At 40.3% G+C, this 15,616-nt stretch overlaps 1 protein-coding gene across 1 annotated transcript in view; it reads right to left on the bottom strand.

Annotated features, from left to right (window-relative positions):
• LOC136677858 (phospholipid phosphatase 2-like) overlaps positions 1–15,616 on the bottom strand; it is a 36,187-nt gene that overhangs the window by 4,071 nt on the left and 16,500 nt on the right. Inside the window, exons 2-5 of the mRNA XM_066655532.1 lie at positions 3,663–3,814; positions 3,062–3,324; positions 2,488–2,545; positions 125–301 (exon numbers count right to left, since the gene is read on the bottom strand). Coding sequence (XP_066511629.1) covers positions 125–301; positions 2,488–2,545; positions 3,062–3,324; positions 3,663–3,814 — 650 coding nt within the window. The remainder of the gene's footprint in view (positions 1–124; positions 302–2,487; positions 2,546–3,061; positions 3,325–3,662; positions 3,815–15,616) is intronic.

Genomic DNA, 15,616 nt, shown 5'->3' with positions numbered 1-15,616 from the left:
TGTTTTAACTGTTTTAATACATTTACATTTGTAAAATACTGTATGAATAAGGATTTATGAGTAGTATTACATTTATTTAATCCCTGCCTATAACGGACTTATCAATCACTGTGATATCACTTACATTAAGAACTGCAATGAGTGCCCCTTGCAAAAGCCCCACTACAACATCGCTCCAGTGGTGTTTGTAGTCAGATACCCGTGTGTATCCCACGTAAATAGCAAAGGCCACCAGGAAGAACTGAATTGTGGGTCGGAGGAGGCGTGCCCATTTGAATGCCATTCGTGCCTGCACATATAGCTAGAGGTATCAAGAGAGAGAAAGGAAAACAGGAAAGATAAGGTATTGTATATGGAGCAGAGATATCTACTAACCTTTAAACCCAAACTACAATCACAGATGTTCCCTGGTCTGCTGATGTATTTGTGTCAGCAGTTAAACCGAGAGCTACTTATCAGGGAAACCTCCTCCAAACTCTGCATTCTCCCAATAAATCAATCCCAACTCAATGAACTCCAAGGCAAACTTAATAACATCTGCTTAAAGCCAAAATCATCGGGGAAAACACCTTGGGATGATTTTGCATAAAATATTTTCACTCCTTCTGGAAACAGAGCCGCACCTAAAAAAAACACTTTTTGAATTTGAATGTTACACTTCCTGCACTGTTAATCCCTTCTTCCAGCAGGTCGCTATCACCCAGTGTGTGAAGAATATTAGAGTGTTACAAGTGTAAACACGTCTGGACACGACGAGCAGAAACAAGAAGTAACCTGAATTACTCTCTGGCTGAAATCATTTTCTATCCATGTCCCAGTCTGGGCCAGTACTATTCCCAACTCACTTTCAGTAATTGTGCAACACGGAGGAGTCATTATATCTACATTCACTTCTGAGTGAGTGCCTTTGTGCGGTTCCTGGGAAATGTGTTAAAGCACTAATTTTGATTATCAGTTTTAACAAAGTCTGCTGCAGACTGTTTAGACAGAGCAGTGCATATACAGCCCTGTCCCGGGTGTGTTCCCTTAAATGTGCCCAGTGATTCCGAGTAGGCTCCGGACCTACTGTTAATGTCAAGCACCTACCGTATGTTGATTTCTACTAAAAACGTTTTTGTTCTGAAAATATTCCTGAGGGCATCTGATTAAATAAATAAATAAAATGACAAAAATAAACAAATAAATAACCAACAAACAACCAAACAAAAATAAATGAACAAACAAATAAATAACCAACAACCAAAAATAAATAAGCAAACAACTAACTAACTAACAAAATAAATAACCAGCAAACAAAATAAATAAATAACCAACTAATAAATAAATAACCAACAAACAAAATAAATAAATAAACAACCAACAAAAATAAATAAATAGCCAACAATAAATAAATAATCAAATAAATAACCAACAAACAAAAAAAATAAATAACCAACTAACAAATACAAATAAATAAATAAACAACCAAAATAAATAAACAAACTAATAAATACATAAATAAATAAACCACCTAAATAAATAAATAAACAAACAAATAAATAACCAACAACCAAAAATAAATAAGCAAACAACTAACAAAATAAATAAATAAACAACCAACAAAAATAAATAAATAGCCAACAATAAATAAATAAATAATCAAATAAATAACCAACAAACAAAATATATAAATAAACAACCAACAAAAATAAATAAATAAATAGCCAACAAACTAAATAAACAAATAAACAAACAAATAAATAAATAACCAACAAACAAAAATAGATAAATAAATATATAACCAACCAATAAAAAGATTAAATAAATAAACAACTAAATGAAATTAATGAAAGAAAGAAATAGGGAAAATCCAAAGGAAGAAACTAACTAAAACAGATTAGCATAGCACTAAAATAAAAAGAGAAACTAGAACCCCTGACGTGTGCCCAACACTGATTAACAAACTCACTAAATAAATAAATAAAGCTCCACTCTTGTTTTTGCACGGACAAAAATCCATTACTGATAAAAGGAAATAGACAAAAGGGAACGTTATCATATCAAACAAAATCTGCTGGCGTTCTCAAATCAATGTACTCCCCAACACACAGTCCAGACCTGAACAGTGCAGAACATTTGGGTTTTACTTGGCTTCTAAAAGTGAACTTTGGATGTGTAGAGAATCATGTCACACAATCCTGCGGAAACGTGTGACACACAGAAAGTACTGAAAAATGGGGGAAAACCTGGTTGTATTAATTGTAAACTGAAAAAAATCTGTATATTTCCTGGTTTCTGTCTCATTTTCTGGAAAGAAGAAGATATCCTTTGGTGTAATTTTAAACAATGATCAAAACAGTGTTATTAGAATTAGATGTGTTCATTTGAATATCCACATACACTGTGATATATTCGTTTAATAAAGACACCGAATTTTAAGTAACACCCATCAGTGATCAACATGAGCAATTAAATGTGAGGTTCTTTGGGAGAAGAGCAACAACTCACCGCCAAAAACAGCATGCAGTACATCCCAAAGGATGAGTGTCCTGAGTAGAAGGACAACCTAGAGCAGTGGAGAAAGAAAACACAGCCGTAAATAACTCAGGCCTAAGGAAGTTTTTTCTTTGATCGTGGGAGAGATTGGGGTGTGCACTTACTGTGTTTTTGACCTTTGTAAATATCAGAAAACCTAAACTGGACTCAAGTCACATCTTGTGAATTTCCCTTCAGTTATCATGGGGCTTACATTCTTGAAGGGAATAAGCCGGGGTCTTTGTTCAGACGTCACATAATACTGAGGACTCTAGCACATGCCTAAATATAGAAGCCTGCAGAAACTGTATAAATCATTGGCGTGTGTATTTATGGCATAAGCAAAAAAATAGGGTCCCTCAAGCCTCGAGCCTGTGAGACACGAACAAAAGAACCCCTTGTGAGAAAGGTCAAATCCTACAACTGCACAAGTGAAAAGAAGCAGGAAGTGAAAACAACAGCTGACACCACAAAGACACAAACACGGGAAAAGAGGTCAGTGGTGCCGTGACCTTCGCCCAGGCCTTCCTGTGTCCTGCTCCAGTACCTGGACTCTGTCACGTTGCGAGGGTTTCCTGTGCAGTTGATGTGCGGCATGTAGCCATTGCAGACGACCGGAGCACAAACGGCCATGAAGTTTGGCCGCGGGCGTCCGATAGTGAACTTCGCCATGTCCGTCAGAGACTGACTCACGCAGCCACCGAACAGAAACGTCCCCACCACTTTATACAGCGCTGCTGCATACTGATTAAAGCCAGAATTCGAGTACAGACGCTTGGTGTGGACCAAGTAGGCTTCTCCCGATGTAATCTGGAGAGGAAAAGGCAAAACATTCATAAGTTTCAACTGGTAGTCAAAAACCAGCATTTAATGTGGTACACACAAGTCAAAAAACATTTTTATATAATCTATGCTAAGCTAATATGTTATATGCTAATTATGTAGCATTTTCTAGCATTTCAGGAGTTTGACAGAATTGATGATTTGGTTTTTTACAGTGTTCCTTCACACACATTATTCAAATATTTCATAAATACAAATACAAGTCATTCTGAAAACACATAGGTTCCTTGTAACTTACCCCTGAGGTAAGTATGAGTGCTCTGATGAGTAAGGTTTTGATATTTCATGAATAGCTGGAGACTCACTATGATGATGGAGCAGGAAATGGTGACAGCGGCCATCATGCCGTGGGAGATAGTGTCTGATTTGTAGGGGTATTTGATGCTCTCGTCATTACAGTACACACCGCGCTCGTACGGCTTGAACATGAACGTCAGGATCGTACAAGGCATCGCAGCTGAACGACAGAGAAACACAAACAAGAACCGTCTTAGAAATATACACTCAGAAGGAGGGGCTGCAGTATCACAAACATATCTTGATTAATGGATGAATAACAAACCAATAAAAAGCATCTACCATTACATGTGTCGTCCAGTCCTCTTTCACAGTGTCCTTTAAAAGGTCAAGGGCCACACAGCACTAACAGTGGCATCATTAATAGATTGGCTGCAGATCTGCTGGAGTTTTTAAAGTGTCTTAAGTGTCACCGCTGGACAGAGTATAGTCCACCAACCAAGAGTGTCCTGTCTCTGAGGTTGGCGTGTATAAGAGTGCAGAGTGAGTGGGCCCTGCCGTGTCTGATACCAGCTACACACACTAACATGATGCCATCAGTGCTGTGAATGAAAATTGTGGGTGTCAACAAAGTATGCGAAGCAACAGATTGTCTGTATTTGCTGAACGATAATGGACACCTATGTGGTCAGTGGCTTTGAGTAAATGGACAATAAGTTTAAAAACAAGGAGCTTATTTTAATGTTCTGTCTGATTGGAAACGACCACAGCGTAAACACTCTGACTGAAAAAGGTACAAAACTCAACAGAGCAGAGAAATCCTATCCCGTGTAAATCCCCTCAGGCCTGACACCATCACTTTTATCTGTAGCCCCTATTGACGTGTGCAGTCAGTAGCACACAGCGGTCAGTATCTTTTATCCAGGAAACCGGACTTGCGCTTGCGATGTGGGCAGTTATCTATAGGAAATCCCAGTCCACTCTCAGGCGTAATCAGCATCATATCTCAGAGGAGTAAGAAAAGCCACATCACAATATCGGAGCAGTTTGTGAAAACCAAACAAGGAGTCACCTACAAAAACTACTCCCGATGGAAGCTGTTTATCGCTGAAATCATGGGAAAAGTGTTTACAGAGGGATCTGAAGGGACATTCCACTGCGGTCTAAAATGTCCAAAAATATATTTCAGTGGTTGATATGAGATGTAAACAAATGCATACTGAAAAGTCTCTTGTGATCAATTGTTAGCTGCAGAGAAACGTGATGCTGAATAGAACCATGAGTCACGATGTCTATAACATAAATACAGCCCTTTTATGTATTTTCCAACATTGAATGCTGACAGTGGCGCAGCAGGTAGTGTTGCAGTCACACAGCTCCAGGGGCCTGGAGGTTGTGGGTTCAATTCCCGCTCCGGGTGACTGTCTGTGAGAAGTGTGGTGTGTTCTCCCTGTGTCTGCGTGGGTTTCCTCCGGGTAACTGTCTGTGAGGAGTGTGGTGTGTTCTCCCTGTGTCTGCGTGGGTTTCCTCCGGGTGACTGTCTGTGAGAAGTGTGGTGTGTTCTCCCTGTGTCTGTGTGGGTTTCCTCCGGGTGACTGTCTGTGAGGAGTGTGGTGTGTTCTCCCTGTGTCTGTGTGGGTTTCCTCCGGGTGACTGTCTGTGAGGAGTGTGGTGTGTTCTCCCTGTGTCTGCGTGGATTTCCTCCGGGTGCTCCGGTTTCCTCCCACAGTCCACCGTTGGTAGGTGGATTGGCGACTCAAAAGTGTCCGTGTGTGTGAGTGAATATGTGTGTGTTGCCCTGTGAAGGACTAGCGCCCCCTCCAGGGTGTATTCCCGCCTTGCGCCCAATGATTCCAGGTAGGCTCTGGACCCACAGTGACCCTGAATTGGAAAAGCGGTTACAGATAATGAATGAATGAATGCTGATAATGGTTACACAGAACTAAGTCAGAAAATGATCATTTTTGAGTAATATTAACTCTTTAAACCATGCGTTCCTCTAGAAAAGAGCATTTTATAAATTCTTTGTTTACGTCTTAATTAATTTTGCAATTTTGAATTATTCATTTATTCTTTCATTTTCTGTAACTGCTCTGTGTAGTGGATTTTTAACCCTTCATGGCCTTAGATTTCCCATAATCTAGTGTGTCATTCGCAAACTAGATCTTGAGAGTACTATATACCTTCCAGTGTAATGCTGTGTTCCAAAATTTGTCATGTTTATTGCGTTATGTAATTAATCTCAATTTAAATACCACAATCCCTGATTTCTCAGACTATGAACGTCAAAAAATAAAACATTCAGTGATTGGTCAGTTGCTTACCTGCATCATATTATTGTTATAATATATAACATATTATTTGTGTTTACATATTTTGTAAGAAAATACGTAAATAAATTAAAAATAAATAAATTATTTAAAAAAACAACAACAACAACACAATAATGATGCCACTTTGAAATGAACTGGAAATAAACTTGGACAACATTACGACAAAAAAAAGAACATCTGTTTTATCCAGCTGTGTGCTGAATACTCCCAAAGCTGTATGAAAGTGCTACTGTACAAGAGCTTAGTCAGGCATCACTTTTCTTTACTGCTGACCCATAAAAAATGTCTTAAGCCTGCTACACTGTCCAAAGCAGTTCAAAAAGAAACACTGCTCTTTCCGGAGTCTCAAAGGACACACACGCTAGCCTCAACACTTAGAATGTTGTAGCATTAGGGGAGTTGTGATTGGATGAGTCCTAACTGGTGGGTGGAAGTGGAAATGGCTAACATCTGGTGGGAAAAACACATGAGCTCTCAATCAAATATCACTTCTGGCCAATCACACACCCATCAGCTCATATACACACACCCAGCTGTGTAATTCAGAATGATAAATGCTGTTCAATAAATATACAGCCACAACAGTACATTGCTAAGAATTACTGTAATACAGGCCTATGTCATATCAATACCATAGAGTGCTGCTATAAGCAAATGAGGAAAAAAGAGGACTTTCTTAAAGCTGGAGTGGCTGTTTTTGGTTACATTTACTGAATTACACTGTGCATGCCAATAGCAATCAGCAAATTGAACGGCCGGTCTGTTGTAAGTGTGTTAGAGGAGTGGCTTTGGAATAAAGGCTGAATGTAGGGGGTGGTCCTTTTAAGTTGGATTTTATCCCCCCCCCCAAAAAAAACTGGCTCACACTGGTTTTTACAAAACCACTAACTACTTGAAACGTGTAAATGACAGGGAGGTTTACAAGTTGCTTAAACTGAGAACAGCACGGAATGTTATTCTCATGTTAGACTTTAGCCTCAAAGTTAGATTTCCTTTAATGCACTGGTCCAGTCTAAAGAAAGGCCTGGAGTGGATTTGTGAAACGCAGAGATGAATCTTGGGGGTCTGGCTGCGTTCCCGAGTCCGTCCTGGCAGGAGGAATTTCTCACATTCCGGCCAACACTCAACACTTTGACGATAAACCTGTCTTTCGAATGAAAGCCTGGAACAATGAACATGTTTTGAGAATCCTTTCGGAATCTTGTAAAACTGCAGCATGAATCCTGTCTGTGTTCTACAACAATCTCAAGATGGGAAAAACAAAGCCACAGTGTGACTCACGCAGATAGCATTCAAATGAAGTCAGTTTTTTGTTTAAGTTTTTTTTTTTTTTGGGATGATTAAAAACCACATTGAAGGATTTCAAAAGCCACTTCCTTCATGTATATTTCCTGGTGGCTATAAAAGCCTTATGTTTTAAAACATTACAAAAGAATATATCGCTGATATCATCAGGAAATATTGTCTCTTTGGAGCAGGAACTTTAAATGCTTTAAATGTATTTACTACAAACAGTTGATTCATTGGTCAAAGTTATTATCTGTTTCTCATGAACCCAGCAATCACAAACTCTTTCAAAGAGTAAGGAGTGGGCAAGTTAAACATTGACATTTTGACTGTTAACACAGCGTTTGAGGCTTTTGTGTTGTTCTTGGTTAAATACGAGTGTCCTGCTTGTATCCTACGCCAATTGTGTTTTGACTTGAAACCAAAGTTAACTTTTTCTCAGAATAAGAACTGGACGTATTTAAGCTTTCAGCCACTGACTCCAGTGAGATTCGGTGAAACTCTACCTCAGACCTCCTTAAATATGTTTACTTTTTAGCACATCAAGTACCAAATGACCACTGCTTTGTTTTTCTAAATCATGCTAAGCATCATGAGATTAAGCACCGGTTTCAACCACTGAAACCATGGCCCGATGCTAGTTCTCCTCTTATAGAGCAGTAAGAAATGTAAATAGACCATATGTATGACCATATGCCTTGGTTTTCTGGGTTTATCGTCTGAGGTGAAAATACGTAAACGCTGCAAGCTGCTGCAAAAGAAGACTTTCTTCACAAAAATCAAATACACACTCATCCACAGAGTCTCTAAGGTTTTCTCTAAGTCTGAGTATAGTGTTCATCAGGATTGTGATCAGAGATCTGTACAGGTACTTACTTTCAACTTGTGGATGTGAAAGCCATTTTATTGTCCACTGTCCAAAGAAAAACACGTATCCCCAAAACAGTAACTTTATTGGAGAAGGAAACCCTTTGAATAGAGTAATTTTGGAGCATTTCTATTGGTCTATTAGAAGCACAGCTAATGTGTTCAAATGTAGAAAATTAAAAATCATCAAAAACTGAGATACTTTATTTATTTATTTATACTTAATTCAATTTTTTAATTGACTAACGATATGTTAAATATTCTGCAAAGAAACTATGATTACACTAATTTACTAAATTACAATATGCTTTTCTCTGCAAATCAGTTATCAACATTTCTAGAACATTAAAGAGGAAGTTTATGATTATAGGGAAACACAATTATCTCTCAGTTGTTTACATTCAGGATCTCCACCTCTTTCAATGTGGAACAGTGTGTTTGAGAAGAAAAACAACTGAAATTAAACTGGTCTGTAAGTTTTTATTCACTTGTTGAATTACCACAGAAACTCATTTGTAGCTAGGGTTAGTTTTGTAGCACATTTGCTAATGCAGTTAGCCGTCTCCTGAGTTTGGAGAAATTTACACCTCAGTGATCCGAAACTGCAAAAATAAGCAAATATTGCTTTTTTTTAAATAAAGCTTTTGAATGTGGGGAATTCTCTCCTTTGTCCAAAAAAACAAAAACAACAAAAACAACCACAGACAGATGTCTATTCTCTCCCATGAGCAGAGAGAGAGAAAGCCTAGCATACCAGACCGAGCCACTTTGTTTTTTACTCATTTACAGACACTGGGGCTTCAAAAACACATCAGTCTGGTTTACAGCACACAAACAGACTCAACAGTGAGTTAATATTTTAGATTTATTGTGGCCCTACCATTTTGGTGTTCCATTAAAGCAAAAAATCCTCCTCAGCCCCAACAAAGGCAGCAGCTATTAGCTATTAAGGTAGTATTTCATATTTGTTTCTTCTTTATTTTTCCTCTTCCAGTCCTCTTCCTCCACTGGTGCAATCTCGTGCACGTGTACTAAATCAACATGGCAGTCCAGTGATAACAGCTAGCACTGGTCACAAATGCGTTGTATACCTTTATGTTTCAGGTCCATTTTATGCACTGCAGGCAGCATTTAAAAGAAACCTTTAGAGCAGCTGATAAAACTGAGCCTCACCAAAGCGCAACTAATAAAAATATATATCATTTGCTAATATCAACAGCTTTGAAAGTTACTCTGGAGGAATTTTTCACCGGAACTGGGTTCGGCCACAGCTGCACAGGTTCATATACAGGCTCTAATCTTTTCAGCAGAACTACTGTCAAATGAGAGTCTTTTGCTTTGGACTGCAGTGAGTGGGAGATTGCTGCTGGTCCTTTACAAAGGAGGCAGCCCCTTGATATCTGGTTCATGACGAGGTCATTGCAGCAGATCAAGGAGCCTGGGGACATGAACTACAGCTCACAGCTCAAATGACCAGCTGGAGAGAAAAGAAAAAAAAACTTTTTTTTGCTAAAAACGAGCAGGTTAATGACATTCAACAAGTGTCAGATGCGATTTCATAATGCACTCGTTGTGATGACATGCTCTTACACGAATGGAGGACTGAGGAGGATGGTTTTTAAAATAAAGCTGTCACTTTTTAAAGGATTAAGAGAGAGATGTCCTTAAAAAGGCTATAGCTTTTCTAAAGGGAATGTGGTCAAAACTCTTTATGGAGGAGACAAGTTTCTCACATTTCTGCTTAAAGGAATTCATAATAGTAATAAAATAAATATAAAACAAAGAGAATGTTTATATCAGGTTATGGGAAAGCCAGAAAGGCCAAAGCTCTATTAATTAAAGCACTGTCCAGGAAATTAGACGTGGGATTTTTAGCAAAATAGAAGTTGAATACTTACACATTAATTGTTTACCTTAGACACAGCTGACCCTAAATGTATGCGATTCTTTTCAGTAATTAAAGACTATTTCTTCCTTCCTATCCAAGCTCAGTGGACTTCAACATCCTCTTCCTTACAGTGAGAAAACATTTAATGAGGCACACCTGGTCTGTGCTAGGGAGACAGGAAAACAGGAGTCTTTTACGCCACTGCTACTCTTTAAAAAGCTAATATGTGATGTCAGGTGTTAAGACCACAGTAGCTTCATTGTGTCATCAGGAAATGCATGTCTGTAGCGGTGCCCCGGTCTAACCTCAGCTTACAGTAATAGACAGAGAACCTCAAGTCGTCTGCACACGTCATCGACGACTAATTTCTTGCCTTCATAACACTGTCTAAAAGTAACAGTCCGTTACGAGTTCAGATAAAATAGCATTGTCAGTGACAATCATGAAGACCCCATTTTGGTAACAGTTCCTATGAATTCTGTATTCATAACATTTTAAAGTGTCATACATTATCTCATAGAATATATGTGTAAAATTGCTCTTGTCATGGGGGTTGGAACCCTGCCTCAGGACACATTTTGTGAGGAGTGCGGTGTGTTCTCCCTGTGTCTGTATGGGTTTCCTCCCATGGTACAAAAACACACGTTGGTAGGTGGATTGGCGACTCAAAAGTGTCCATAGTGTGAGTGTGTAATCGCCCCTGAAAGGGACTGGCGCCCCCTACAGGGTGGGATCCCCGGACCCACTGCCAATCTGAAGTGGATAAGCGCTTACAGACTATGAACGAAGGAATGAATGAATGAATGACTCGAGTAGTAATCAGATTACAAACCTAAACACATATACATCAGCTCACAAAACCTAAAGTCAATGCACTGTAATCTGTTCACAAAAACACTGTAAACACTAGTATGGTAATGCACTCACTATGAACACACACTAATAAGCCAGAACATTATCACCACCTGCATAATTATTATTGAATTATTTCCATTTTTGTAACCAATATTTAATATAAAGGCTAAAAGGTATCAGAGTAAAAAGCAGAATTCCTTTCTTGCAAATACATAGAAGTATAAGATTTGAATAAACACAGTACTTTACTAGTTTTCTCCACTTATAGTAATCGTTTAAGGTTGCAGTGATGTAATATTTAACTGAGTTTCATTTTACTGGAACACCCCCCTCCCATGCCATCCTCTTCCTAGAGCCCCTACTGCTACTTGTGCATTACTGGCCTTGGTCGTTGGCCTCCCAGAATGTTTTATTTGCTGCAGATGGCTCAATTCCTTTTCTGATTTTAATGCTAGCCACAATGGGGGAAAAACAAACTTTACATGGCAGTAGGCAGTTTTCCGAACACATGATTCACAGCCAGTTTGGAACAGAAGATGTATCAGAAATGACGCACTTTTGATCTCCAAGCTTCACATTACACTGTTATTATTGAAGTGGCCTGTTCTGTTCTCCAGGTTTCCATCGGCTCTGTCAGTAATTCATCTCTCAGGCAATCAGCAAAATGAGAACAGTAAAGGATTTGAAATGAATCAGAATCTTTGTGGGAAAATGCCTCTTGAGATCCAACAAAAACCTCAAAAAAAAAATGTGCAGAGTCATTCTAACAGCAGCATTAGCGCACAGGAGGTAGCAATGTTCCAGAGCTGATTGTTTTTGTACGAGGAGACTGCGTCACTGTCCCATGTGAAAAAAACTAACTAAATAAGAAACAGCTCCAATGTTTTTAATGCTATAAACTAATCATCTGGAGACACTTCGTATTACGTCTAGTCCTTGCTCTTAGTGTTGTCCAACTGTTTGGGATGTTCAATAAAACGTATTCACAGTTATAAAAACATTCAATAAAATATGAAATATTGTGTTCCTGGTTATTATTAACTGTCAGATGATCGCTAGCAGGGGATGGAATATTACAGGGCCCTCGAGTGCAAGGTCAGTAAGGCATCAGACCTAATACTCTAATGGTTAGGGAAGTGGGATTGGGAAAGGAAGGTTACCGATTTGAAGTAAAATTAGGAGGCAGAGGCAGAGGCAGAAAAGGAGCATCCATGGCAACTAACCCCCAACTGCTCCCTGAGTACTGGGATGACTGCCCTTAGTGTGTGTGTGTGTGGGGGGGTGTTCACGACCAAGTAGAGGTGAGCAGATTTGAGTACACTGTAAAACATTTCTTGTAAATTTTACAGTAAAATAGTGGCAGCAGAGTTCTCAGCCATTTACTGTATTTTTACAGGAACACTACTGTATTTCAAATTTACAGCATATTACTGTAATTGAATAATACAGTAATTTACTGTAAATACTGTGATTTACAGTAAATTACTGTAGCAGACTCGCTGTAAATTTACAGCAATCTTTTACAGTGTAGAGTAGGTATGATGCATTGGAAAAGCTCCACAATTGTACAAGTATATACGTCTGTTGAACTTCTGAGTATTCGCTTATATATGATAATGAATAAACTGCAAAATATACATATATCATCACTTACACAGAGGCTACATTTTATTCATTCATTCATTCATTCATTATCTGTAAGCACTTATCCAGTTCAGGGTTGCGGTGGGTCCAGAGCCTACCTGGAATCGTTGGGCGCAAGGTGGGAATACACCCTGGAGGGGGCGCCAGTCCTTCACAGGGGGCTACATTTTATGTTTAAGATATTTGCAAGTAAACAGTAGGTGATTACTGTGAGCCTCTCACTAATTTTCATTCAGTCATTTATTGCCACTTCTTCAATTCAGGGTTGGGGTTGGTCCAGAACCCACCTGGAATCACTGGGTGCAAGGCGGGAACATACCCTGGAGTGGGCGCCAATCCTTCGCAGGGCGACACACACTCGGCTACTTTTTGAGAAGCCAATTGTGTGTTTTTGGACTTTGGGAGGAAATGGGAGCACCTGGAAATGGAGCACCATCCAGATACAGGGAGAACACAACAAACTCCTCACAAACAGTCACAAGGAGTGGGGCTCGAACCCCCCACAACCCCAGGATCCTGGACACTACAGCGACGCTACCGTGCTGTGTATAACTTCCCTTCATTTTAGCAAAGACCGTGTAAGCTAGAACTTTTGCAAACATCTAAATTTGCTTAGGTCTGGCCAGATATTGTAAACACAACTGCAGCTTTGTAAGTGACCCCCACCTCATGCTGATGTTTCAGCAACCACTAACTATAGTTAAAAAACTTTCAGCACTATATTTTCTCAGCCTTGATCCCAGTAGAGTCTCCCTCTGCACAGATGAGTGAATGCTGAGATGGCTTTAGATTATTACAGTGTAGAGTGATGGGGAGTTGTGCCAGTAGCTTCTTTGTGTCCATGTCAGCAGGGAATGTAGCTGATGGAAGAAGGCCGTCCATTGTCCGGCGCAGGCATTATGCAAGCTCATCTGGCTATAGAGTTTCAAGTGGGATGACTTTAAGAAAACAAACAGGCAAGAATTCACATTTGGACATGGTTTGTCTTCCTCATGTCCTTTGACTCTGAGCTGCTTTCCCATAGCCCAAAAAAGGAGAAGCAAGAACTTATTCATGTTATTTGCCACTTCAGATCCAGACACTGCCAAAATATACATAATATCACAATCATATCAGGACACAACAGCAGCCACTGAGATTCCTCTAAAGGCTCACCACTGAGGTATCACTGCCCACAAGCCAAAACACCCTGCTTTCTCTCAGGGCAAACCTGGCTTTTAGAACACGCAGTCATTAAACCGGCTCTGATAATCTGTATAAATACTTGAAGTCCAAATCAGTTCTTGGACAGCAGAACGTCTACAACAGCACAACACTGGAAAGCGCTCCAACACAAGTCTTAAATAGTGATAAACTGGCAATGAACGGTGCCAACACTAACAGTTCTTCACTTCAAGCACAACGCAGCACGGCCTCCTAAACGCCACCTTTCCCAGGCCCTTTTGGAGATAGCGCTCCACTTCCATCTTTATGCACTAGGGAAGCTTTTCAGATACGCTAACCCTTAGCCCAAATAGGAAGGAAGGAAAAGACAGAAGACGAGCACAGGAAGAAAGATAAATGCTTTTGTGGCATACCAAAATGTCCCCTTTTTAAATACCCAACAAAATCACAAAACCCCTCTCAGTGTGTTATATAAGCCTTAAGTACACAACAGGGACGCCGTACCCATATTTTCAGAAATAAAACTGGCGACAGGCCGGATTCTCTGCGCGAGAAGCAGTTCTTGTGGCTGGAATCCGTGTGAGTTTCTCATAGGAATGTGAAAACTCAAGTTACAGTTTCCCTACTTCTCCCTGTCCTTCTTGCGTGACCAAGAGAGGGAGAAACTCATTGCACAACAGAGATGCCAAGGACAGAACAAAAGAAGCGAGCCAAAAGAAGCATCGAACTGCAAGTCTCAAGGTCTAGCTACAATTGGGTCACTCTTTTTAGTAATACGCAATGGCCAATTGATTAGAAACACTTACTGTATACTGCACTCACTGGCCTCTATATTAGAAGTCCCTATTGTATAACTTTTGTTTGTTTTTTACTGGAAATCTCTAGTAATGACTCTTTATCGACACACATTTCTTACAAGTCAATAATTAACATTGGGTGAAATATTATTACAAACATCTGTACTGCACTTCCACACCCTGGACACTTTTGTAGAAACACCTACCTGGGACTTCCACTCCTCATTGGCCACGTAAGAGAAACTATTCATGAGTACAGATTAAAAACTGTGGAGCATCAGTCATTAACACTGCATTAATGACAGTCACTTTGGGACTGTAGTTCTGGTGATTGGATATAATTTGGGTATTGCCACACACATCAATATCACTGCAGTGGTCAGTGTGTTCCACCAGCGAAATGTATCTCATAAAGTTGTCAGTGATTTTACAGGTTTACAGTATTTTACGCTGTTCACATTCTGTTCACGCTGTTTCTGGAGGAAACCCACACAGACACAGGGAGAACACACCACACTCCTCACAGACAGTCACCCGGAGGAAACCCACACAGACACAGGGAGAACACACCACACTCCTCACAGACAGTCACCCGGAGGAAACCCACACAGACACAGAGAGAACACGCCACACTCCTCACAGACAGTCACCCGGAGGAAACCCACGCTGACACAGGGAGAACACGCCACACCCCTCACAGACAGTCACCCGGAGGAAACCCACACAGATACAGAGAGAACACACCACACTCCTCACAGACAGTCGCCCAGAGGAAACCCACGCAGACACAGGGAGAACACACCACACTCCTCACAGACAGTCACCCGGAGGAAACCCACACAGACACAGAGAGAACACGCCACACTCCTCACAGACAGTCACCCGGAGGAAACCCACGCTGACACAGGGAGAACACGCCACACCCCTCACAGACAGTCACCCGGAGGAAACCCACACAGATACAGAGAGAACACACCACACTCCTCACAGACAGTCGCCCAGAGGAAACCCACGCAGACACAGGGAGAACACACCACACTCCTCACAGACAGTCACCCAGAGGAAACCCACACAGATACAGAGAGAACACACCACACTCCTCACAGACAGTCGCCCAGAGGAAACCCACGCAGACACAGGGAGACCACACCACACTCCTCACAGACAGTCACCTGGAGGAAACCCAC

The sequence above is a fragment of the Hoplias malabaricus genome, chromosome Y (genome assembly GCF_029633855.1).
Source record: "Hoplias malabaricus isolate fHopMal1 chromosome Y, fHopMal1.hap1, whole genome shotgun sequence".
Classification (NCBI taxonomy): Eukaryota; Metazoa; Chordata; class Actinopteri; order Characiformes; family Erythrinidae; genus Hoplias; species Hoplias malabaricus.
This window is presented reverse-complemented; position numbering and strand designations above follow the sequence as displayed.